The sequence below is a fragment of the Sphaerodactylus townsendi genome, linkage group LG04 (genome assembly GCF_021028975.2).
Source record: "Sphaerodactylus townsendi isolate TG3544 linkage group LG04, MPM_Stown_v2.3, whole genome shotgun sequence".
NCBI classification, from domain to species: domain Eukaryota; kingdom Metazoa; phylum Chordata; class Lepidosauria; order Squamata; family Sphaerodactylidae; genus Sphaerodactylus; species Sphaerodactylus townsendi.
The window spans coordinates 30,947,080-30,973,645 of record NC_059428.1 but is presented as its reverse complement, the minus strand read 5'-3'; the positions used below and the strand labels follow the sequence as shown (position 1 = coordinate 30,973,645).

The 26,566-nt window shown below is 43.8% G+C and overlaps 1 protein-coding gene across 5 annotated transcripts in view; it reads left to right on the top strand.

Annotated features, from left to right (window-relative positions):
- Positions 1 to 25,821, top strand: part of LNX2 (ligand of numb-protein X 2) — an 89,068-nt gene extending 63,247 nt beyond the window's left edge. For 3 of the 5 annotated variants that reach the window (XM_048493323.1, XM_048493324.1, XM_048493325.1), the window contains exons 2-10: positions 2,457 to 2,943; positions 7,685 to 7,932; positions 10,604 to 10,803; positions 11,862 to 12,230; positions 14,054 to 14,194; positions 15,230 to 15,407; positions 20,569 to 20,800; positions 22,789 to 22,947; positions 23,837 to 25,821. In XM_048493323.1, the coding sequence (XP_048349280.1) occupies positions 2,549 to 2,943; positions 7,685 to 7,932; positions 10,604 to 10,803; positions 11,862 to 12,230; positions 14,054 to 14,194; positions 15,230 to 15,407; positions 20,569 to 20,800; positions 22,789 to 22,947; positions 23,837 to 23,972 (2,058 nt within the window). In that variant the 5' untranslated portion in view covers positions 2,457 to 2,548 and the 3' untranslated portion in view covers positions 23,973 to 25,821. The remainder of the gene's footprint in view (positions 1 to 2,456; positions 2,944 to 7,684; positions 7,933 to 10,603; positions 10,804 to 11,861; positions 12,231 to 14,053; positions 14,195 to 15,229; positions 15,408 to 20,568; positions 20,801 to 22,788; positions 22,948 to 23,836) is intronic. The other 2 variants (XM_048493328.1, XM_048493326.1) reach the window with 2 other exon arrangements.
- The last annotated feature ends 745 nt before the right edge of the window (positions 25,822 to 26,566 follow it).

Sequence of the window (26,566 nt, the reverse complement as noted above, 5' to 3'; positions counted from 1 at the left end):
ATGTGAATACTATGTCCAAATGCTCTCCCAGCATTCTACCTGAGATTCTTGTAGCTAGACTTGAAGTCTGAGCCATACCCAGGCCAAACAAGTGTTCTTACACTGAGCTATGTATGTCCTCCTTCCTTGAATTGAAGGCCTTGCCGGTTTAGTCTTCTGCAATGCTTGTCTTGTTAATGATTACTTTGCTTACCATGTTCAGGGGGAGGCGTCCTTATTAAACCTGCAAACACTGAGCACCGTCTGGGATTGACATTTTAATCATCCTCAACTGGTGTGACTTTCTTTCTGCCTCATTGTGTTACACTGTTTGACTTCATTAGACTGAAAAGTCGGAGTATTGGATGTCAGCTATTAATTATGAAACCTATTTATAATAGTAACCTGTCTATGTGACTTGCATGTCCTTCTGCAGATCAGACATGTGTGTGTGTGTGTGTGTGTGTGTGTGTTAGTTTGACATTGTCCGTAATTAAGGCTAACCATGGTTTCTTTTAAAACAGGATGTGAAACAGCAGTTTGATATAAGTTATAAATTCTAGGTTAAGGGCAGTAATGTCAGTGAGTTAAGAGGAATATTTATTTTTGGGAGGGAGGAATGTGCACCTTTGCAAAATGGCCTCCAGGTTGCTAACCTTGGTTAATGGGGAGTCACTGTTATCACAGCCCTGGCTCCCCAAATGGTGCATGCATGTATCAGAATGACTGACTCTTTCAAAAAAAACAGCAATACCTATCAGCACCATATACATTAGGATGGCCTTTGTGCGGTCTGCACTAATGATTTGTTTAAAAGATTAGCAATTGCGTGAACATTGTCTTTGTACTTCACAATATGCATAAGAAACCTGAAAAAGGAAGCATGGAGGAAAATGGAACTACGTACATTTTGATGCTTATGTATTTACATTTTCTCCTGTTTTAAAGGTCAGATTTGATTCATTGGCTCTTCTGGTTTTTACAGCACAAAAACAGCATTTCTTTTGTGGTAGCGGATAAGATGAATTGTGTTCTTCTGAGCTTGAATCCCCCAGCTGTTTTTATCCTTATGACCCTTTGTTGTCAATAAGTATATAAATAACTGGTGCATAAATGTGGGGAAATGACTGCATTGTATGGAGGCTGTTGTTCATGTATTTCTATGTAAAATTTTGCCATGAGCAAGACTGTGAACGTGCTCTGATTCTGTGGGAGCATAGAAGAAATCCAAGACGTGATACGAGGTACAGAATGTAGCTTCCCCAAAAATCTATACTTCACATTTTGCAAATTTCTAGATCTGATGCCTGTTTCTGGATCTGAGGGCCAGCGTGGCATGGTGGTTAAGAGCAGCATACTCTAAATTGGAGAACCAGATTTGATTCTCCACTCCTCCATATGAGCAGTGGACTCTAATCTCGTAAACCAGGTTTGTTTTCCCTACTCCACAAGAAGCCTGCTGGGTGACCTTGGGCTAGTCCCAGTTTTCTCAGAACTCTCTCAGCCCCCCCCCCCCCTTCCTCCCAAGGTGCTTGCTGTGGGGAGAGGAAGAGAAGGTGATTGTAAGTCACTCTGTGACTCTTCAAAGGTAGAGAAAAATGGGGTATAAAAACCTTCTTTAATATCTTGGAACAACTGAGTGAGATTTCCAGGGGTTGTCTGTGAAGGTTCAGTTGCCTACATTCCCCATGATTGAACTGTTCCATTACACAGATATGTGTAATGGGCCCTTGAAGGCCCATTCTTCTAAGACAGCCAGCGTGGTATAGTGGTTAAAAGCAGGTGGATTCTAATCTGGAGAACTGGGTTTGATTCCCCACTCCTCCATTTGAGTGACAGAGGCTTATCTGGGGAACCAGATGTGCTTCCGCACTCCTACATTCCTGCTGGGTGACCTTGGGCTAGTCACAGTTCTTCAGAACTCTCTCAGCCCCACCCACCTCACAAGGTGTCTGTTGTGGGGAGAGGAAGGGAAAGGAGTTTGTAGGCCACCTTGAGTCTCCTTACAGGAGAGACAGATGGGGCATAAATCTAAAGTACTATCATCATCATCATCATCCTCTTCTTAGAACAAGTAGTGCTGTGAGAGGGTTATTATAGAAAAGCAGTTTTCTGGGAAGGTGTTCTAATCATCTTCCCCTAGCATTTCTTTTCTTTAAAGGGGCTATCAAAGTTTTTTTACATACATTTGCATGTATGACAGCCCTCACTTTAAATGGTGTCATGTTGCATGATGAGTTCAAGTTGCCGAAATCAACATTTCTTGGGGCAGAATTTGCACTGTTCACGGAACAGAGCTTTAGTTGCTATTACATTGCAGAGCTAGACATAGCATGTGAGAAAGTTTCCTTTGTTGTTTGGTTTGGGGATACCCAACAAACTTTCCTTTGTTGTTTTGTTTGGGGATACCCTTCAGGTCTTCTTTGATCATAATGCATTTCTTCAGTGAACTTCAATAGTTTGTATTTATGTTTCAGAACAATGAACGTTTGCTGAGGAACAAGAAGTAGTCTCCTACAAGCAGGCCTCCACTGATGAGGAAACCGGCCCTGCCTTCCCTTGCTTGATCATGGGCACCAAAAATGAAGAGATGGTTCCTGTGGAGCAGAATTTGAACCCTCTGTGCTTTGAATGTGGCCAGCAACATTGGACGAGAGAGAACCACTTGTACAATTACCAGAATGACGTGGACGATGACTTGGTCTGCCATATTTGCCTTCAACCCTTGCTACAGCCATTAGACACACCTTGTGGTCACACTTTCTGCTATAAGTGCCTACGAAATTTCCTGCAGGAGAAGGACTTCTGCCCTTTGGATCGCAAAAGGCTTCACTTTAAGTTGTGCAAAAAATCCAGCATCCTCGTTCACAAGCTGCTTGACAAACTCTTTGTGTCATGTCCCTTTTCCTCTGCTTGCGAGGAAGTTATGCAACGGTGTGACCTGGAGGCGCACCTCAAAAACAGGTGAGAGGCAGTGAGGGGGCAATGTTAGAAGGCCTCTAATCTTTCAAAGCATCCTCCTCTTCTTCCTGACTCAGAAAGAGCGGATGGCGTAGAACTGCCCAAAGAAATAGGTAGAAAAACTGAAAGACTAGAAATGGAATCAAATCCTAATGGGGATGTAAACCAGTGAAAGGTGAATTGATGGGAAGTGAAAGTCACCTTAGCAGAAGTTGTTGCCTAAGACTGTTTTAATTACTTATTTCTTGAAACCTTTAAAGCAAGTTTATAAATAAACTTTTAATTTGTTAAATTTAACCTGGAATCCCACACTAGTAATTTCCTCAGGATTGCATAGCCCAGTGATGGCGAACCTATGGCACAGGTGCCAGAGGTGGTACTCAGAGCCCTCTTTGTGGGCACACACAAACAGAGTTCCCCCCCACACACACACACACATCTAGGCTGGCCTGGTCCCCTGGGCTCAATTATTAGCATTAAACCTAAGACCTAGTTTTGGGGAAGCAGTGTAGGTAACCATGTTAAGCGCTGTTAAACCCCACTGATTTTCATGCAAAGAACTAAAGCGTGATCCTTTACCTGGGAGTAAGCTCGGTTGCTGGCAATGGGAGTTGCTTCTGAGCAAACCCTCCAACGGTCATGATTCACCCATTGGAAGAGTTGTGCGGTTGCTTCAAAGCAAAGCCACTGACTACCACCAAGCTTTCTGCTGAGTAACGCACGCCTCGGAGCCAACCGTTTTTTCTAAACTAAAACCTCAGTATTCAGGTTAAATTGCCGTGTTGGCACTTTGCGATAAATAAGTGGGTTTTGGGTTGCAGTTTGGGCACTCGGTCTCGAAAAGGTTCGCCATCACTGGCATAGCCCTTTAAAACTGCTATAAAGCTCGGACACACTATTTTAGGAGCAAATTAAAAAAGGTTTGGAATTAAGTTCCTGTGGCAGCGATATATAGATATGGAAAGAAACAAAATAAGCATTATTTTGCACCATCGTATAAATTTACAAAGAAATAAGAGAGTGATCATTGCAAGCATATTGTTTACAAATACTTTCTTGCACACACACAGCATACTTTTAGTCATATGGTGGAGATCCTCATGCAATGGTTTCAGCTTCTGCTGAAGTAACTTATAAAAAATCTGTACAGCCCATCAGTAGTCAATGGGAAGTTCTGTTGGGCAAACCCCCCACTTGGCTCTGCCTTTTTTTCTAAAAAAACAAAACAAACCTTGGCAGGTTTCAGGAAATGAGCCAGCAGGCACCACGTTACCCATGGGCACCACCACGTTAGGAACCACATCCCTATGAGCTGCCCACCTCTTCCACCCTCCCCAGAAACTTCCCCCAAATCTCCAGAAATTTCCTAAGCTGGAGTTGGCAACTCTGTTCACACATTCCTTTCTTTCTCGGTCTTATGCAGCAGGAATCAGTGACTTGCACCTTGGGGAATACCAGGATTTGAGTAACTGTGAACCATAGGATTGGATCCCCCATTCCTGCAAATGGGAACGCTTTTCCTGATGCGGGCAGATCTGTGGGATCTGATCTGATCATTAATGTTTGGGATTTAATGGCAAGCTGTGGTTTGCCCTGACCTGTCATCTCCATTTTAAACATCAGGTAGGAGATAGGAAGACCTCTACCTAAGATCCTAGAAAGCTTCTACCAGCTAGACAGTGCTGACCCTGACAGACCAGTGGTCTGATTTAGTATAGGGCCATTTAATATGTACATAAGTAGTCCATGGATAACTTTTCTAGGATGGTACAGGTCATCTATGTTTTTGTAAATATTCCTATTACCAAAAAAACCCCAACCTTACGTTCCCAAAATGGCATAAGAAGACAGGAGGAAAGTTCAATTCTACATCTGGCAATGAGGTATAAGTCCCTGTCCAATAAGTGCTTGTGACAATCAGGGCAAACCTTTTCGAGACCGAGTGCCCAAATTGCAACCCAAACCCCACTTATTTATCCCAAGGTGCCAATCTGGCAATTTAACCTGAATGCTGAGGTTTTAGTTTAGAAAAAAACATTTGGCTCCTTCTTTTTCCGCCCCACCCACTCAAGCAGGGGCCAGCCTGCTCTAGCCTCCTGCAAGTCCCACGTGCACCACTCTGTGCTTCTCTAGCATCTCTGCCTCCTCTGCGCACACACCCCGCCCCCAGGCAGCAGCCACCCGGAGCACAGGCACTAGGCCCGCCAGCCAAGTCCTCCCTTCTCACTGCGGTGCACACACGTTGTACTCAGTCTAGATGTGTGTGTGTGTGATTTTCTGCTCCCCACATGATGAACTCTGTGTGTGCGTGCCCACAGAGAGGGCTCCGAGTGCCACCTCTGGCACCCATGCCATAGGTTCGCCATCACTGCGCTATGCCCAATGGGGATAGCCCTACTTTCTGGGGCAAGAAGCAGTAAAGCTTGCCTGATTGCAGGGATATCAGAATCACCATTTTGGTAAATTTGTTCTTCCTGCATCCATTTGTCCTAGACAGGGCTGAATGTCTTACTGAAGATATGCAATGCTATTGTCCTCATTACAACCCCATTTTCAATGTGTAAAGTCCTACGGGGAGGGAAGATGGCATGGTATCGCCCACTCTTGTCAGATCTCGAAAGCTAAGCAGATATGGGAATGAATGCTGGAAAACACCATGGTTTGTCCAAGTTCATTCAAGTGTATCCAGGTCTGAGTTCAAGGTTGAAGTCCACCTCCCAGGTCCAAGGGCAGCCAATCCTCTTATTATTCCAGACCACACCACACCACCTTGAAATAGACTCATCCACCCTTAGCATTGAAACAGTCTGACTCAGACTGGGTAGTTTCCATTGACGAAATAATCTGCTTCATTTGAGCATAAAAGCAGAACAAAATGTCAACGTAACCCCGCAGGCAACTTTGAAGAGTGTGGCAAATCTGTGGGCGAGCTAACAAGACGATTAGAAGAATGAAGCACAAAATGTCATTATTTCCTGGTCACTAACCCCGCCCTGATATTACCCTGTTGCTTCATTAGCATCCCCCTGATTTATCAGATTTTTCGGGTTCAGTAGATTCTCTTCAGAGCAACAGACCTTTGGAAGCTCTTCTGTAACCAATAGCCACAAGTCTCGGGTGGTATTGAGAAACATTGTTAATATTTAATAGTTGTAAGCATAAATAGAAATGTACTCTATACCAAGAGTCATTTATTGAACACAGGTCCCAAATTACTCATTTGAACCTTGCTACGTTTTTATTTGATTCTCCTTAAGGGGAGGGAGAGGAGACACGCACCCACACAAAAATTGCAAAAGAGAAGATAGCAAGTTAATGTATGACAAGATGTTCTCCAAGAGATTCTGTTTCATGGAATAAAGCCTGGTTCATGCGGGCAGGAGAGTCGGGTGAAAAGGCAGAACAGACTGTACTACTTCAAACTGCAGCTGGTGTATTCCAACTTGGAATGTTACTTTGCATTAAAAAAAAACCCACCCTCTGCATAAATAGAAAACTAGCACACTTGAGGAGAGAGGGTCTGATGCTTTTTTTTTTCGCTCAGTGCATTGGCTCCCTACTTCTGGGAGTCTTAGGGAAGCACTCCAAATTGAGATTTTCCACCTGTATCCTGAAGCAGTACAGTCTGTTTTTCCACCAGATCAGGGCTGTTTTTTTTTTATACATATTGTTTAATTGGCTTTAAGGTCTTCATTCATAAATCTCACAAATGGATTCTGCTTCACAGAAGCTGGCCCTTAGTCTCTGTTTTATTTTTCTTTCTCCTTATTCTATAATGACAGTAGGTTGGAAGGCAATTTAGCTGAAGTCAAGTAGGTCAGGATCTGGCCAGTGCCTTGATGAGACACTTCCTGGCAACACGGTTTAATGTGTCTTGAATCCCATGATGAAACAATGGAGGAACAGAAGTGCAATACATCAACCATGATGCAGGACTTTTAAACAAACATTATTTAAAAATATTAATGCCCCAAGCCCCTGCTAAGGATGCAGTAGGTTGCTCAGTGATATCAGAAAAGATCTGTCAGTGGTGGTCGGAGGGGCAGAAGAGGAAATTGAGGAAATTGCGGGAGTGGATGTATTGAAGGATAAAGAGTCTGGGGTCATTGTGTGGATGGCCCAGTTAGCAGGAACATTCTGGTTCCATATATTCGTATAGTTCACTTAGCAGTTTTCCTCTTCCAGTTTCAAGCTGCTGTTTCTCATGTGTAGAACTTAATGTATGCACATAATTCACAGAACTTGAGGATTTTTAAAAATTCTAGTTCTTTCCCTGTTCCCACATCCAAAAATCCCTTCAGAAACTGGACTGGATTGTAATGGTAGATTACTTTGGGTTGCACCAGTGAGGAAGGAGGAAAGCAGGGAGTTGGAAGCACATAACTCAAAAGGTAGCAAGTAAGAAACGTTGATCAGGCAAGATTCTGCCTTGGCTGGACCAAGCAAATTAGGGGGACTGTCATGCTTTTCCAAGCTTAAATAAATTTAAGGTGGACAAATTTTTAGCAAACATATTTCACGGATGACTTGTTGATACCCACTCAAACAAGCAAACGTGGCCGTGCGTGAGTGTTTAGCAAAGATGTCTATTTGGAATGAGTGTGTGGCATTGACGTGTTTCCTCTGAAATCACTGTATTGTAATAATGCTAGTGGAGAAAGATTAATTTTGCTTTCCTGTTATGTTTGAGCACGATGAGATGTTCCTTCTTTTCTGCGAAGGCATCATAGTGTTTCCTTTCTAGGTGTCCTGGGGCTTCCCAACGCAGAGCAGCCTTGGAGAAGAGAAAAAATAGCAAATTGCAGGCAGACGCGGAGAGTGAGAATGAGAGCAGTATGATAGATCGGCCAGGTTCTCAGTCGCCTGACACGGAGCATGCTGGGACAGGCACAGCGCCAGCGGAGCAGAACTTTACAGCAGCAACTGTTCCTGGGTGGACAGATGAGTCCGGCCTTGACAACCCTGCCTTTGAGGAGAACACAGGGGCTGACAGTATGTTCTGTTTCTCTCTTGTCATTCTGTTTGAACTGCCTGCATCAAAACCTAGATTTTTGGAAGTCTCAGGCTAGGTTTTTTCTCTTCCACAGAAGCAAATCAGGACTGCAGCCAATTTTTCCTCAGTTATTTTTTTTTTAAAATTAAAAACCCTCCTCTCATTAGCTCGTACAATCTGGTGAACTCATTAGGGCTATTAAAAGAAATCACAGTTGATTTGTTGTTTGCATTTTAATTGAGTAATCAATTAGAACCATCCTTCATTTGCTTATGAATAAAATGATTAAATGAATTGCTGTGATGCTTGTTCAGCTGTGCAGTTACCCAGTTTTTAAACTGATTGTGAACCTGGCAAGGCAATGGATTTTCATTCCTATTTTGGCTGGATTCCCTGTGAACACCTGAAGCATGTTACAGATCTTCCATCCTTCCTGATTGATATATAGGCAATATGGGAAGTGCCTTTTCCTGCAGCAGCTTGAACGTGACCATCTAATTATCTTTAGATTTGTTTGCATAGGAGCGATTTTAGCTCCTCTGCATTTATTTTTCACATTACCTTTCACACTGCAGTTTCCGAAGAGTTTGTTATCTGTCCTCCAATCAGCACTTTCAATAAATTGCTCGCACTCAATTGAATATAAGAACAGACTGGATAGATTGAACAAGGGCCCATCTTGTCCATGCCTGGGTCTTCCTGTGGTAACCAACCAGGTTCCTCTGGAAGCTCACAAACAGGGCATACAGCAGACGGCCTTCTCTAGTTGTTTATCCCCACCAATCTCACATTTTGTTATTTTTATTTATTTAGGTTGTCTATAGGTAACTCTTTTGACCTTAGAAGGGCCAGGTTAGTGATCGCAAAATTGTGGATGTGCCATTCAAAACCTAGACGTTTCAATAAAGTAGTTTGTATAGAAAGGAGTAGGAACAATGGGTCCAGACCTGGGGGTTTTTAAACAGAACACTGAGGATACTCAATTATATTCTCCCCAAGTCAGGGTGAAAAGAGAAAGAAGTTTCGTTGAAGAAGAACAGCTTGGATTTATACCACCACCACCACCACACCTTTCTCTCCTGTAATGAGACTCAAGGCAGCTCACAAACTCCTTTCCCTTCCTCTCCTCACAACAGACACTTTGTGAGGTAGGTGGGACTGAGAGAGTTCTGAGAGAACTGGTACTAGCCCAAGGTCACCCAGCAGGAATGTAGGAATGGGGAAACAAATCTGGTTCACCAGATAATATTCCACTGCTCATGTGGAGGAGTGGGGAATCAAACCCAGTTCTCCAGATTAAAGTCCGCCAGCTTTTGACTACTACACCACGCTGGCTCTCAGTTTTAATCGGAGATGCCAGGGATAGGTCCTGAGGCCTTCTGCAGATACTCTTCAAGCAGATACTCCACAACAAAACGATAGCCCATCGCCACTGAATACAGTAATACAAAAATTACTCCTGGGGCTGGAGCTTTTAGTAAATCAATCAGTTACATTAATAGCTGTGAAATATTTAAACCAATTAAAAAGGCATCTTAATTAAGCAGGAAGAAGCTTATTTTTTAAAAAAAAAATCTTTATTTCTATTGTAAGTCTATGGATGGGAGACACTGTCGGAGAAGAGGCATTCCTCTTTCTTACCGAGCTGTTTGTAAAGATTCAATTCCCTGCTAATGCAAATTCCTCTCTATGGGATGTTATCCAGCTGCTGCAGTAGGAATGACTGAGTAATGTGGCGACCTGGCAGTGTCATTTCCAGCATATGGAATTTTAGAGAGGAAGAAATGCCTTATCAGAGAGGAAGAGGGCCTTTCCGCTCTTATTTCCGAGTTCAGTGTGTGTCTCGCCACTCATTAATTCCCAGCTATCCTTCCATTTTGCAAACAGAGTTTAAAAACAAAGCTTCCAAATGAATATTTCCAAACTGCAGAGAGGACAGTGGTCCTCCTGACTTCCAGAGTGACTTTCTAATTCTATCAAGATGTGTGGATCAAACTAGAAGTGATGAGAGGGAGAGGAGAACCCTATTTTGTTTGTACAAGAGTCCCACCTATTCAGATGTAAAGACTGAGCAAGAGAGGGCAGAGTGTCTAGAGCCAGTGCTGTGTAGTAGTTACTCTGTTGGACTAGGATCGGGGAGAATCCCCACTCCAACGTGGAAGCTTGCTGGGCGACCGTGGGCCTGTTACACGCTCCTAGCCTCAGAAGATTCTCATGAGGATAAACTGGAGGAGGGAATGATGCAAGCCATTTTGGGTCCCTATTGGTATGGAAAGGCAGGGTACAAATGAACAAAATTAATAATTTTAACAACAGGGGAGCTTGCAGAAGAGGAGAGTAAAATTCTGCTTCCTTTTCTGACCTTGATGGATCAGTAGTCCGACTTTGCAGCTTCATATGCTGGAACAGTAGCCAGCCAAGGACTCAGTTGTTTCCATGGGGCTGCAAACACACAAGGGGCTGTTAAGTCCCTACCAATCTCAGTAGCTGGTAGGTAGCCAACACTAGTTGGGCTGCATTTGATTCAGCAGTTCAGCAGTTGGTCACGCCTGGTTTAATTTACTTGCGTTGTGATATGTCAGGGGTTGCTTTTGTTGGTTTGTTCAATAATTTGCTCTGTTGCAAATATATTTAGGTGCATGCTTTTGTTTGTTTGTTGAAATTGGGCAGCAACCCATCAGCCACCAAGTTTGCCGGAAGGCGAAATCACAACCATTGAAGTCCATCGATCCAATCCTTATATCGAGCTGGGAATTAGCATCGTGGGTGGCAACGAAACACCTTTGATCAACATTGTTATTCAAGAGGTTTATCGAGATGGGATTATTGCCAGAGATGGAAGGCTCCTTGCTGGAGATCAAATACTGCAGGCAATTATCTAATTTTATATTCTTCTTGACTTGAATCTGTCCAGACTATACAGGCTATATCAGATAATGGCAGTCAGTTGAAATTCTCGGTTATGGGTGGATTTTACCTTATCAGGTTCTAGTCGGAAAACATCATTCAGGAAAAGTAGAATTTGCTGTTTTCATACCAATAGTTTATGTGGTACTTGTTTTACCCTCTAGAAATATTTCTGTTTTCTTGTAGTTGGGATATAAAAGCAGAATGTTTCTTTCTTTCTTTAGTGAATAAAGGGAAATGCTTTCATTGCCTGTACCTTTATAAGCCCTAAGAGGTTATTTTAGATTTTTACACAGTTTATCTAGTGCAGAACAAAATCACTGGTGTTCATTTGTGTAGCTTTTTTTCCTATACAAATCACTTTACATTTTAACCTAATTTTTTTCCAGGAGGTCCCCTCACCTCCAAAGCAACAGAGGATAGGTTGAATTTTAAAATTACTTACTTCTTATGAATGTAAACGTGCCCTTCTAAATATAAAAAAAAGTGTTCTGGAGTCTGTGTGTGAACAACGGGAGATGGGATATTTGTACAATGGGGGAGTCTAGTGAAGCACCTTTTGAGGGAACACGCAATAGTTTGCTTGTGTATTTGGTAATTGGAAGGTCATTTGGAGCAGCAGCAGTTTTGAAGATGCCAGAAAATGGGCATGGCAGAATAATCGCATACAGAAGCTGCAACTTCACATTTCTTGCACCACACGCTGCCACCTGCAATCCAAGAGACATATTATTATATAGCATTCTTTGAAACAATACAGAAGATATTGGGTGCATGTCTTGGTTTATTCCTACTGCACAATACCTCTAAAATTAGAAGCCTCCCCAAGCGACCAAGTATATGCAGCTGTTCAGAACGTGTTACAGAAGCTGTGCAGACAAAAGCCAAAGTTGAGTGCTGGCCTTATTGTTTTCACAAGTAGAAACACCTAACACATTTATGGAAATTGTGGGCTGTCTCTGCTACGAGCATTTTAACGAGCAACATGTGATTATTATTATTTTTTTGGTAATCCTCTCAGGTTAATAACGTTGACATCAGTAACGTCTCCCACAACCATGCAAGGGCCATCCTTTCCCAGCCTTGCACGGTCCTTCACCTCACTGTCCTCCGAGAGAGGCGATTTGGAAGCCGAACTCACAACCACAGCGACAGCCCTCCTCAGCGTGAAGACAGTTTTCACGTGACTTTGCATAAAAGAGACTCCAATGAACAGCTTGGCATTAAACTGGTGCGGAGAACGGACGAGCCAGGAGTTTTTGTCCTGGACCTCTTGGAAGGTGGCTTGGCTGCTCAAGATGGCCGACTCTGCAGCAATGACAAAGTGTTGGCTATCAATGGGCATGACCTGAAGCATGGCACACCTGAACTGGCGGCTCAGATTATCCAGGTAAATTATATTCAATCCTATAGGGTGGGTGTGCTCTAACTAATCAAGGTGGTTAATGTTGTGAGTTTCAATTAAACTAAAACCTGAAAGAGAATAAATGGAGGAATGTCATGTTGACATCAGTAACTAATAGGGCATATCTGACTAATAGGGCATATCTTCAGAGAGCTGAACCTTAACAATGCCTTTCCTCAGAACTTTGTTGAACAATGAGGCTGCTTCCCATAATAAGACTGTACATGAAAGTGGTTTCTTGTAAATCATTTGCTTGTCATGTTAAGACAATTTTTTGTGTGTTTGTTTCTACATCCTGAGGTGGGCAATGGTTTGCCAGAACAGTCTCTGGCTATGTATAGACATCCTTTTTTTTTTTTTACTGGCTTCACAGACCAATGTCGTTTTTTGGCTTAGTGCTACTCATTCATCTTTATGGCTCTCTTTTCCCAATAGGAAAGGCTCTTATGTAGCCACAGTTCCTTTACTCTGGCTGAGATTTTGAAGAGCTACTTACTGGCAGTGATATCAAACAACACTGAGCTAGTTGAATCAAGATTGACAATATAAGGAAGTTTTCTAATTTATTCTCAAAGGCAGGTTCGGGGCCAGATCTATATTTTTTATTTTTGGGTGGGGGGGAGAGTACAAAATGACACCCCCCACATATTATATACATATACACATATAAAGATGTACATGTATACACATACACACACATATATAATCACCATGCATGATCAACAACTCTAATGAATAATTACACTGTACATTATTTTATCTATCTATAATGTTTGAATATTCCCTCCACCCCTTTGCATATGTAAAAACCCAACCCAAGGAGAACATTTTTTAGCCTAGCCTTTTGCATGATTTTTTAAAATGAAGCACACATAATTTTGACATGGGAAACACCAGTCATACCTCACAATCCTTCGCGGCTTGATTAAGTACAGCCCAAGGAAAGCTTTATCTGGTAATTATGCTACTAGAAGCTAAAATGCCTAAACTGAAGCTATTGTATGTTAGTCACTGCAAAAGATTCACTGGAAAAGATAACAATTCTAAGAAATGTTGAAGACGGTAGGAAAAGAGGAAGACCCATCATGGGCCATCATTTCATCCATGGCGATTGGGGGTGGAACTAGCCCTGCTTGCCAGCATTCAACTGCATGTCCTGAACTCCCCAGAGTTTGGGACGGGGCACGGGTTTTTTTGAGGGTGGGGGTTGTTACCCTGCTGTGCATCCCGGAGAATGGTGCCCTGGGCTCCAGCACCCCCCCCCAATGCCCCCTAGCTACACCACTGATTTGTACATTCCCTTTCTTCCTAGTGGGAAGCCAGAGCAGCATATAATTCTCCCCTCCTCCATTTTGTCTTTTTAACAATCCCGTGAGGTAGGCTGAGAGGGTGTGACTGGCTCAAAGTCATCGAGTGAGCTTCAGTGGCAGAGTGCAAATTCAAACCTGGGCCTCCTAGATCCTGGTCTGATCCTAGCCAATGCTAAGGCCTTCCCTCTTGGAAGTGTCGGCCAATGAAAATAATTTGGGCAGCCAAGAGACCTTTCCTAAGAGAGATCCAATAACTTACAAATGGAAAATACCAGCAATGCCCAAATGTAGTTATACAGGCCTGAGCATAAATATGTCTTCATCAATAATTGTGTAAATCTGAAAGTTAAATATATAAATTGCACACTTTAGTCCAGTTTGATGAAATTACCCTTTTCGTATTGCAGAATCTCTGGGATGTGTTTGGTTCTTATGAATCAACGTGCAAGCAATAATGTTGGGTATTTTTCCCTCCCTCCCTGCATATGTATTCTCCAGGCCAGTGGTGAAAGGGTGAGTCTGGCTATTTCCAGGCCAGCCAAGTCCCAGATCATGAGCATCCTCAGAGATGGTGGGACACATCCCATCAGCCAACACCAGTCTCATCAATTATACCATAATAGGCCAAGCCCACATAAGGTGAGTCTGAATGAGATCAAATTTTACAACTGCAAGCATTGGATAAGGGGTATGCAATAAATTACTGACATGGGTATGGGTGGTCAATAAAGCGCACTCTCACAGGTCAGCACCTTCATGTAAACAATGTACTTTATCAGATACCTGCCAAGACTAGCATTTACTCTAGTATTAAATGACCCAGGGGCAGGAGCTCTCTCTGCAGCTTCCATCTAAATTCAGATTTGAATGAGATTATTCAAAACTTAAAATCTGAAGAAACGAACAATGGCCTCCTATGTAGAATTAACCCCATCTGACTAGGCCAGGGGTCTGCAACCTGCGGCTCTCCAGATGTGCATGGACTACAAATCTTATCAGCCAATGGCCATGCTGGCAGGGGCTGATGGGATTTGTAGTCCATGAACATCTGGAGAGCCGCAGGTTGCAGACCCCTGGACTAGGGTAACTTTGCATGAGATTGCGCTGCCATTTCCCCCCCTTCTTAATCTTACTCAGCAGCTTTTCCTTCCTATAAGTTTCTGCTTCCGTGTATAATATGGTGTAGTGGTTAAGAGCAGCGGACTCTGGTCTGGAGAACTGTTTTCAATTCCCCCCTCCTCTACATGAAGCCTGGTGAGTGACCTTGGGCCAGTCACAGTTCACTCAGAACTTTCTCAGCCCATGCAGAGGCAGTTAGGCAAACCACTTCTGAACATCTTGCCTTGAAAACCTACATGGTCACCATAAGTCACCTTTGACTTGACAGCCCTTTCCACCACATAATCACAAATGAAGAACAAATGAAGAACAGCCGTACAAGGTCAGTCAGGCAAGCTCTATACACTTGGTGACAGGAAATGCATTACCTGCCCTTTTAGGATTGTTGCCACACACCACTTTTTTTACTTCCAAGGATGGTCCTGGAAGCATGTCATGTGGGGATAGGGGGTGGGGGGAGGCCAAACCATAAATGGTTAAACACGGGGTTAATATCCAACTGACTTGAATGTCCTTTTCTTTAAAAAAAACCCTCTGTCCACCATCTTATTGCAGGATCTTTCCCAGTGTGTCACTTGTCAAGAGAAGCACATCACAGTGAAGAAGGAGCCGCATGAATCCCTCGGCATGACTGTGGCCGGAGGCCGAGGCAGCAAAAGTGGGGAATTACCAATATTTGTCACAAGTGTGCAACCCCATGGCTGCCTGGCGAGAGACGGAAGGATTAAAAGAGGTGGGAACTCCAAACGGTCCTAATGATGAGGGAAGGTCACAATTCCCTGAGGAAGCTCTCTGCCACAAGTCTTGTTCTTTTGTAATGAAGAAGCGCTTCCTTTCATATCAATAGAGTGTCTTACGCAGGAGAACTTCGCAGTGAATTGCAAGCCTCTTGCCTAGCAACACAGTAGCTTCTATGCAAACGCAGGAGGCATTTGTTAGAAAATGTTTCTTATACTGGAGAAAAAGGAAAAATAGAGCCTACCCCAAGCAGTGTGCCAGCAAACTAAAAAAGAAGAAAAGATGACAGGTGACAAGTGACAGCGTTATTGTCATGTAAAACAACAACATCACTGTATGGGTTTCATACATTTCAGCAGAGGCATACAGCCTATAGGGGTCACCCATGTCCCCAGGTGCATGTCTTTTGATCACGTGGAGGGCACCAGGTGCCCCCTCCCATGTGCCCCAGCTGTACACTACCAAGTGCTCCCATGCGCCCCAGCTGTACACTACCAAGCCCCGCGGCCCCCACCTCCCTGCAGGTCAGCTCAGGAGCCGGCTTTCAGGGAGGCGGGGGCAGAGCTTGGCGGTGGATAGCCACAGAGCCCACCTGGCTGCCCGCCATCACTGAGCACCACTTACCCCCCCCCCCCCCGGCCTCTGTGCAGGCCAGCTTTTGGTCAAAAGCCGGCCTGCACGGACGTGGGGGGCAGTGCTCGCGTCAGGGCCACCCACCGCTGAGCCCCTGCCCATGGTCTGAATGGGGGGGGGGGGCGGGGCGGTGCTCAGGGGGGTGCCTGGAGAAGGAATTGTCTCCGGGCACCATTTCCCCCCTCTGCTTTTCAGCACAGAGTTCCTTTGTGCTGAACCTTTCTACAACAATTGACTTCTATCACTCAATAATAATAATAATAGACATCTGTCACCTGGCATCTTCTTTCCTGTATAGTTCAGGAGAGCTGCTGTAGATAAGCAGCTGAGAACACAAGTGGTGAACCAGGAAGTTCTCATCTCTGCCATGAATTGGTCAATGCCTCTGGCACCCTCAGCTGACCTCTTGAAATATGCATAATATTGCAATATTGCATAGTGCAATACCTCTTGCAATATGTATAATTCAACCTCTTGCAACCATCTATATATATAAAAAGCAAACAGTGACTTTGTTAGTCACTCCCTAACGCCGAAACGGCTGGACGGATCGCCCCCAAATTTTCACATGACATTCCTCCCTGTTGCGGGCAGGTAATGGGACCTTCAAATCACCAAAAGTCCATACCTGAGCCAGGTAAAACGTCTTTTTCCTGGCGCACCAGGCCATGAAGCTGTTTGTGTTCAACTGTCACCCTTAGAATGTTCGTGCAGCCTGTCTGTCTGTGGCCTGAGAGATTGGTATGAGGGCTTAGAATGTTCGCGCAGATGGCCAGAGATGAGCAGTGAAAACAGTAAATAGGTAATACTGTTAGGTAATACGAGTGGAAGTGAAACACATACACACTTTGCCGTTTGAGACGTCAGGTGGGGTTCCCCCCCCATTACACACAGGTAACTGTCACTCTCTGTGCCTCACCCACTGCTACTATACAACACACATCCAGCTCATCCTCACACACTTCACTCTGCCCTCCCTCACATCCAACCACCACTTACCCACTTCCTCACCCATATTCGCCACAGCTCTCTTTTACTAAAAGCGAGCTGGAGTTTGCCTTTTTCCTCTAAGAAAATCCACAGGGTGGGGGCGAACCAACACTACTGGCTCCGCTTCTTTTGCACATGTCCCTTTAAGAACGCAGGGAGCTGGCCTCAATCTGAGCGCCTCACCACCTTGCCTCTGCTGCCTGACTGGGATAGCCTGCTTGCCCCAGTTCTGCCTTACCCAAGCCAGGACTGTGTGTGTCAACCAGCCTCATGGACAGTGGGATTCGCACTCTGGACAGTTCCGTTGTGGAATGGAAAGGGTTACCTTATACTAAAAACACAAGGCACCACCATATAACAATGTGAATTGAAAAGGGAAAGAGGGATTCCATTTGACCATCCCAAAAGGCTATACTGCGGATCATTGGACCTGCATGGACATCTGTGTGGGTGGCAGACTGTGATGAGAAGGACAATTGCCACAGCAACGCGTGGCTGGGCCCCGCTAGTTCTTAATAATAATACAGTCAGAGCTGATCTGGTGCAGTGGATGAGAGGTGATCCAAGAGATCCTTGATTCAAATCTTGCCTCTGCCACAAATAAGCAATAATCACTCAATAAGTAAATCACTCTCTTCCAATAAGCAAATAACTTTCTTCCACCCATACACCATACATAACATGTGGGTAATAGTACTGGCCTGCCTTGCCCAACCGGTGTGAAGGTTATGAGAGAATAGCTTGGATCCAGACTACATTTTCCACTAGCGTAAGGTTTTTCTATCATCTGAAACAGAACTCTTGCAGCTCCTTGTGTAGCCCATTGATCTCCCCAAAATATATCTCCTAGGGGACAAAGGACCCTTCGGAATGGCAAGAAGGGCAATTTTTTTTGGGGGGGGGGAGGGCTGCAGCAGAAAAGGGGAATTGGCAGAAATTACACCTCCCCTTCCATTAGCGGAAATTACACTTCTCCTTCCTAGTGGAACATTTAGTCTGGATCCAACCCATTGTGTTCCAGTGGGTAGCTGTGAAAGCCTGTTTCCACAAAAACAAAAGGAAAACCTCGAGGTACCTTAAATGCCGTAATGTTATGAATAAATAAATGTGTGTGGAAGCTCTTTAAACACTGGGGGAGATATATAAATGCAGAGCTGCTGCTGTTGATTTTATTGGGAGGATTCCTAGGATAATAAACGGTGAAGTGTTTTGAACACTCCAGAGCAGTAAATCATCCTCCTATTAATGGAGGTCTTCATTCTGTTCATCTAAAGCTATGCTAAGGAAATGGCTGTTTTCATACAGAGAGTTGCAGAGCACTTCCTGGTAGAAATGGGAAGTTATTTGTCAAATTCTGTCAAGCTGACGATCATCCAACTGGGATGTGGGAATTTGTTCTCTCGTGGCTTCACGAAAAAAGGATGCATCTTGCTTTTGGCCATTTGCGCAGTTGGCTATTTGGAGGACATTTAATGGGAAGGGAGATTGTTTGCAAAGCATTCTTTCAATGATGGGCTGTGTGTCTGAACTCTGTTTTTGCATACACTGCCTGCTGGTCTCCATAAATGGTGTCGTTGCCCTGATCTCTCACAGTGGTTTTAGAAAACACACGTCAGTCTTGCTAATGGGGAAACTATTCAGCACAAACCCTGCCAACTGTTAGAGGTTTATTTTATCTTCCTAAGTAAGTTTATATTCATTGTTATTCTTGTGGATGTATACTTGGGAGGGAAGGGGCACATTTTCACCTAAAACAAACAAAAAAACCACTTTCTGGAATTTTACTGGGAGCAGCAGTGGCATAGTGGTTAAGAGTAGGCACTCCCACGTGCCATGTTCCCCTCTTGACGAGGCGTGAGTCAGAAAAAGAGGTTGCTCTTAGCAAGCAGGGGAGCAGGACATCCAGTGTGAACCTCAGACAGTCCAGTTCGGCAGCCTCTGTCAATGTGCCCAAAGAGGAATCAAAACATAGTGCCATCATGGAGGTGTCAGCATCCCAGAGGAGCATCAAATCTGACTTTAAAAGCCATGAATCCCTTGCAAATATTGCAAAGGGGGAAAATAACGTTGACAGTTCCGTGGAGTTGAAAAAGTCCCAGTTGGATCCATTCAGTCAAGACATTGAGGAGCCAGTTCCATCCTAGTGGATTCATAGATAGAAGAATTTGGGTTTCTTGGTTTGTTTTTGAAAAAGTAGAATTGATGTCAAACCTCTTGAATTGTTCTGTCTGATATGGTTGAGATTGCTGTATTACTTGTTCCTTTCACTTCCACTTGCTCCTTTCACCTTCCCACCATGTTAACAGACAGAGCGGTGTTCCAAAATGGAAGATGAAAGTAATGGGGTTGATTCCTCCTGTACCTCACATCATGTTGCAGGAACTTGAGGAAAAGACTGTGTTGTGACCTTTGGGTGTTTTGTAAGCAAGTCAACTGCTGACTGGAATAAATTCCAACAGTCCAAGGTTAAGAGTAGGCGTACTCTAATCTAGAGGAACTGGGTTTGATTCCCCACTGTGCCGCTTGAGCTGTGGAGGCTTATCTGGGGAATTCAGATTAGCCTGTGCACTCCAACACACACCAGCTGGGTGACCTTGGGCTAGTCACAGTTCTTCTGAGCTCTCTCAGCCCCACCTACCTCACATTGTTGTGAGGGGGGGAAGGGAAAGGAGTTTGTAAGCTCCTTTGAGTCTCCTTACAGGAGAGAAAGGGGGGGATATAAATCCAACTCTTCTTCTAAAACCAAATTTTCATGCATTTCATTGCTTAAAATCAGAGCAGTAAAATAATAAGACATATGTTACAGTATGCGAAATCAAAGCAGCAAAACAATAAACCTTGCATTCAACTTGCATGCCAAGTTAAGAAAAAGCTGCCTTTCTTTTGCTGAGGTCATTTTCTGTATTTATGTAAGCACTTCTCTGCTGTTTATCCCCCCAAAGGACTCAAAGAGGCTTATAGGAATTTCCAAAGTAAATGATATGCCGTCAAAATCAAAAACATCAATCTGGAATGGGGTCCTTCTTTATTAGGGGGGCTGATGTGTGACCTGAGGTTGTCAGCCATAGGTCAGTAGCCCCAGGCCCATGTGACCCTTGCCCATCAGTTTGTACCTCTGGCCACTCCCAGCCCTTATACCTGCAGGCAGAAAGGAGAGCCCCCCCCTCCTTTAAAAAAATAAAGCACATCCAAGGTGATTTGCATCAGGCCAAATATTCCCCATGCATTTCCTTCTCCTTGCTTCTGGTGATCACAGTAAAAGAGCATGAAACTATATGGAACTAGAGATGAACCTCTCATGCAGCACAGCTGTGGTAACATTGGCAAGACACCACAAACTTCATGGGTGGCTGTTCACAATCTTGTAGCAACAGCGCTAGCACGACCAACTGCTTATTCATGCCTTCTGTGTCCCTATAGGCTCCAAGTGCCAGCAAGGAGCAGAAATTCCCAGCCTTGCCATTTGCCCAGGGAAGTTACGGGCTGTCAGCCCCCCTAACAGAAGTTTTTTGTCCACTTGCGTTTTTATCCAGGTGATGTGCTGATGAATATCAACGGCATCGATCTGACCAACTTAAGTCACAGCGAGGCAGTGGCCATGCTCAAAGCCAGCGCTGCCTCCTCGGTCGTTTCCCTTAAAGCTCTGGAGGTCCAGGTTGCCGAAGAACAGCCCCAGGCAACTGATGAGCAGCCAAGCACCATCAGTGAGAATGAATACGATGCCAGTTGGTCACCTTCATGGGTGATGTGGCTGGGACTTCCGAGGTACTGCTTGACACTGAACACCCTGTCTTTATATGTGTTGTCATCAGTAGCAGTAGCCTTTTTTGTGATGGCAGGGCCCTCTGGGCAATTTATTTAGCTTCAGTAGCCTACTTTTTCTGGCAAGCATTCCATAAGCATTCCATTTCTGGCAAGCATTCTTCTCTCTCTGCTCTGTTTTTACATCGGGGTACCTATATCATTGGGACCCGCCGTCCTCCCCTTTTTCTGTTCTGAGGGGAGAGTCTATTAGGTTTATTGGGCGCCTTTTGGGACCCGCCGTCCTCCCCTTTTTCTGTTCTGAGGGGAGGATCTATTAGGTTTATTGGGCGCCTTTTATTGTATTGCCGCTGTTTTAGATGGGATTTTATTACCGTATATACTCGCGTATAAGTCGACCCGCATATAAGTCGAGGCACCTAATTTTACCACAAAAAACTGGGAAAACTTATTGACTCGCGTATAAGTCGAGGGTGGGAAATGCAGCAGCTGCTGGTAAATTTCAAAAATAAAAATAGATGCCAATAAAATTACATCAATTGAGGCATCAGTAGGTTAAATGTTTTTGAATATTTATTTCAAAGAAAAACAGTAAACTGGCTCTGTAAGTGGAAAAGAGGGTCAACAAGAACAATATGGTATCAACAATAACTTTAAAAGTACAAAAACCTTAGCTCAACCAGCAACCAAGCTAAAACACAAGAGTTACAATCCTCCAAAACTGGATTCCTCATCATCATCTGTATGTCCAAATGTAACCCAACTTAGATTTTAAGAGGGATATTATCAGAAATGGAAAATCTACTATTAGCTTCCATTGTAAACAATGGGGGATGGGGCATCCCCTTTGGGGGTCAATAACTTTGGATCCCCTGACCCAAACCTGGCTGGTATCATAAAGAGACTCTCCTGATGAGACCAGCCAGGTTTGGTGAAGTTTGGTTCAGAGGGTCCAAAGTTATGGACCCTCAAAAAGGTAGCCCCATCTACTAATAGTTCCCATTGAAAACAATGGGGAATGGGGGCACCTCATTTGGGGGTCCATAACTTTGGACCCCCTGAACCAAACTTTACCAAACTTGGCTGGTATCATCAGGAGTGTCTTCTGAGGGTACCCTGATAATTTGGTGCCGCTAGCATAAAAACTGCGCCCTCTGCTGGCCGGCAAAGTAAAAACACACAATTTTTTTTAATGACCCGCATATAAGTCGAGGGGAGCTTTTTCAGCATTAAAAATGTGCTGAAAAATTCGACTTATACATGAGTATATACGGTACTTATTTTAGTAATTTAAATTGTTGGAGCCATGTAATCTGTTTTTATTGTTTGCTCCTCGTTGATAGTGTGTTGGATTTTATGTTGCAAACCGCCCAGAGCCCCTTGGGGATAGGGCGGTATAAAAAAACTAATTAATTAATTAACTAACTAACTAGCTAATTAATTAATATGTTCTAAGCATCAGAGGTTTCCCCCAGCATTGCACCCTTCGTTACCATTGCACTCATCAAGTAGGTTTCTGACACTACTACCTCAAACCAAAGACCTTCTTCCACCTCATAGAAGGAGACACTTCAAAAGATTTCAGGAGGCATCACTTTTGTGTCTGCCCTTCCAGAATGTGCCACCTCCCATCATAGGAGGACTCTTGGTCTGGAACCTCCTAACCTTTTGTAGTTACATTCTGGACAGCCATTTTGTGACTAATCCCACCAATTCCCCCCTGGTATTCATTTTGTGGTGGCACCTACTATCTTGTCTCAATATTCCCAAACTGCTCACAGCTTCAGGGACCTCCTGGGTTTGTATGTATTTTTTTAAATGTAATTATTTTTCTATGTATTTTCTTAATGTTCTTTGGGAGATTTTTGGGACAGCCCATATTGTTAAACAGATGGGGCTCCAGTTTACAAAGAGAGAGGGTTGTATGTTTTAGAAACTCACAGGGAGATGGATCAATGTTCTACCCCCATCCTTTGCTCTCTGTTGTACAGCTGCCTGCACAGCTGCCATGATGTTGTCCTACGGAGAAGCAATTTAGCAAGCTGGGGCTTCAGCATTGTGGGTGGCTATGAGGAAAACCACACAAACCAGCCTTTCTTCATAAAAACAATTGTCCTGGGAACACCAGCATACTTCGACGGAAGACTGAAGTAAGCCTTGCCATTTCATCCTTTACACTTCCCTGAAAGAGGAGGCAACCATTTTTATTTATTTTACTTCATTTCCACCTCACCTTTCTCCTCAGTAGTGACCCAAAGAGGTTTACATCATTCTGCGTTCCTCCATTTTGTCCTCATAACCCTGTGAGCTAGGTTGGGTTGGTGACTGGCACAAGGTCACCTAGCAAGCTTGCATGGCACAGTGGGAATTCAAACCTGGGTCTCCAAGATCCCACTCTTAACATTTTAACTGATGTTCTGCCCAAAAGGAAATCTGAAGGAAAGGTAAATTGCTTTTCTGTTGAGATTAGATTTCAGCAAATATAACCTTTAAGATCTGATGACCAGTGAGCAAGGCAGGGAATAACAGGCTTGAAAGAGGATGGATGGATGCCTCATATAGTAATTCAGTTACTGATTCGTTACATTTTTTCATGCCACTATTCCTTCAAGGCAGAGCAACAAACCTGATTACCTGCTACCCAGTGGAAGTGGAAGTTCTAGACCCGTGGTGGCAAACCTTTGGCACTCTAGATGTTATGGACTACAATTCCCATCAGCCCCTTCCAGCATGGCCAATTGGCCATGCTGGAAGGGGCTGATGGGAATTGTAGTCCATAACATCTGGAGTGCCAAAGGTTCACCACCACTGTTCTAGACTATCGTATCTCTTCTCATCTCTCTCTCTCTATATATAAAAAGCATTAAGAAAGATGAAAATGGTGACCATGTCCCTGGTATAACCCACCAGAAATGAACCAGTATCTTAGTTATGGGTCTGAGTCCAAACTCTAGGGCTCTGAAGTACATGGACATTGTAGCTGTAGCAGATTCCTATCCTTCACTGACACCCCTCCCTCTTCTCCGTTTCCCTTCTTAGGTGCGGTGATATGATAGTTGCAGTGAATGGACTTTCAACCGTGGGCATGAGCCATTCAGCGCTGGTTCCTATGTTGAAGGAACAGAGGAACAAAGTAACTTTGACAGTTATTTGCTGGCCAGGAAGTCTCGTATAGACCTGCAAAAAAAAAAAAGAAGAGGAAGAGAGAAACTTTTGCTTCAAGCAGCTTCCTGTTTTCTCGATGGCTGGTTCAAAATCCTCAAGCTGTGTTTTTTGTTTGTTTGACCGATTTCTTTCTTTCCTACTACTGATACAGCTGGTAATAAGCTGGGCCAAAAATCGCTACATTCATATTTTAGACTGGATGTTCAGGAGGGAGATTCTCAACCTCGCAGTGTGCATCTTTCCATCTCAAAACCGCCATTCCCGCCATGTTGTGGTTTGGTTTGTGTTTTTCCACATTGGCACTCAAAGCATTCACATGTAGGATCCCAGGAGTGTTTTCAGGGTGTCTGCCCTTTGGCGATTGTAGTGCTTTTTTAATGCAGGTGACCAGTCTGCTAAGGTTCCAGTTTGCCAGACACCTGCCAGTCTTGATGCCAGCTACACTATCCCCTGTGTTGGTCGCCCCTGGTTCACAAAACAGAATCAGTACAGGGGAAATTGCAGTTGTCTTGCAAACAAACTTACAGTGGGGAGTAGCATCAAATCTCCCAATAGCAGGCATGAGACATTTCCTCTTTTTGCTTCTCAGTTTGCCGCCGTCGTCACTACTAAAATAAAGTATAGAGTACTCCTGTAAGCTGCTTCTATCCTTGGAAGTGTTTGTAGTCTCTCCAAGCAAGGGCAGTTTCTTATGTTATGGCTGTCATGTAGAAGCAGCAGGGCACAGCTTCATGTAGTGCCTGTCCCACAGAATATAATCCTGCTATGTGAAATAGCAAAGCACATGGAATGCCCCATTGGATACAGAGTCACTATGGGAATACACTATACTGACCGGAAAACTCTCTGTGCAAGGGGGCAATCAATATTAACTTGCTGCAGCATTTACTCCAGTGGATTGTAGCATATGGATCTGCTCATAGAATCAACAGTCCCTATATGCATTTTCAAGCACAGTGTTTGCTTGTGAGAACATCCTTGCCCTTCAGTCATTCAAGGGTGTTGTAAACACGAGCGTGACTCCCAAGGTGAGGGTTACATCAGACACACTGCTGGTGCATTGCCAGTCCAAGATCTGTAACATCTCATGGGCAGTTTATGCATCAGATTGACACCCATATGCATCCTACACACATATGCTGCACTGTGCTATGGACAAGGTTGTGTGTCCTCCGTGCTGACGAAATCCAGATTCTGTAACCTGAATAAATTATGAAAACATGCATCTACGGTTCTGTATTTTGCATAATTTATTCTGCTTCCAATAGCCGTAGAAATCACGCAGCACAACAATGCCGCAGCCTCTGCTCAGCACTTACCCCTCTTCCAGAGTTCACTATCCATTAGCTGCACCTTTCCCAGTTTCCTTCTTCATCCATAAGGGCTAGAAACATGTCTTTTTTTTTCTTTGAATGAAACCTGAGATTTTGAGGATGCTGGATCCTGTGTTCTTGTGTGATGATGTCCATAGAGCGTTCAGAATACACGCAGCCCTGGCTGTCGGTGGACTGGATCTTTTCCAACGAGCAGCTTGAATAGCAGGTGGGCGTGTGTCCCTACACGAGAGGCTTTTCTGGCTCAAAGACTGAGTCTGTGGCACTCATTCTATGCCGTGCCCTCCTTAAGAGTGACAGTGTATAGCTTAGTTCTCTTTCCTGTGCTGGAGGTGCAGGGGTTTAAGTGGTTTTAGTATCCTGGCAAAGTCAACAGATGCGGCTCACTGCCTAATTTTAATTTCCCTTTAATATTTTTTTCCCAAGCCAAAAGTACATTGATCGTCTCAGTTCAGCTTTCCTTTCCCCGAAAAGGAGCTTTGATGGCAGTGAAGCATTTTTAGTATGTTGTAATTAATTTTACTTTTTAAAAAAACCCTCTTAAATGGGACAAACATTTCTGCACATCCTCCTCCTTCTCACCTGCCATGTGTTCTCATATTCGTCAAGGATTCTGTGTTCATGCAAAACCCTTTCCATCCCATAGTTTTTATTTTCACATCCCCAGTCTTCACTGAATAGGACAAAAGCCTGGATTTCTTTTTTTTTTCCTAAATGAAGTGCAATAATTGGACTATTTCTTAGGAAACTATTTAATGTATAAATAGGTTTGTACCCTGCGAGAAAACAGGACGTGATGACCCGCAATGCAGGCGACGATAACAACAACAACAGAAAGCTGGGGTGACCTTTGACCTACAGTGTTAGCTTTTGCTGATGTTACTGATCCAATGAATGTTTTACTGTATAAGAATTTTGATGAACCTTTTTTTTTTCTAGGGGGGGAAACTTTTTACAGTTTATATTGCAGCTGTCTAAAGCTCTTTTGTGTGGCTCAGATGTGGAATCAGAGGAGTATTTTAAGAAAAGGGACACGCTGTTGTTAGGAATACTACAATATAGTTTCAGGAAGCCCAAAGGAAAAACCTTTTCTATCTTTTTTTTTTCCCAAATGGAGCGAATTGCACATTTTTTCTGTCATGTGCTAACAAAAGCCCAGATGCCTTCACATTAGATGCCGAAACAATCTGTTCACATATGCGGAATAATTTTCTTTTTCTCAAGCTATTGTTGCATTGCTAACTTGCTAATTTTATACCCAGAATTGTGT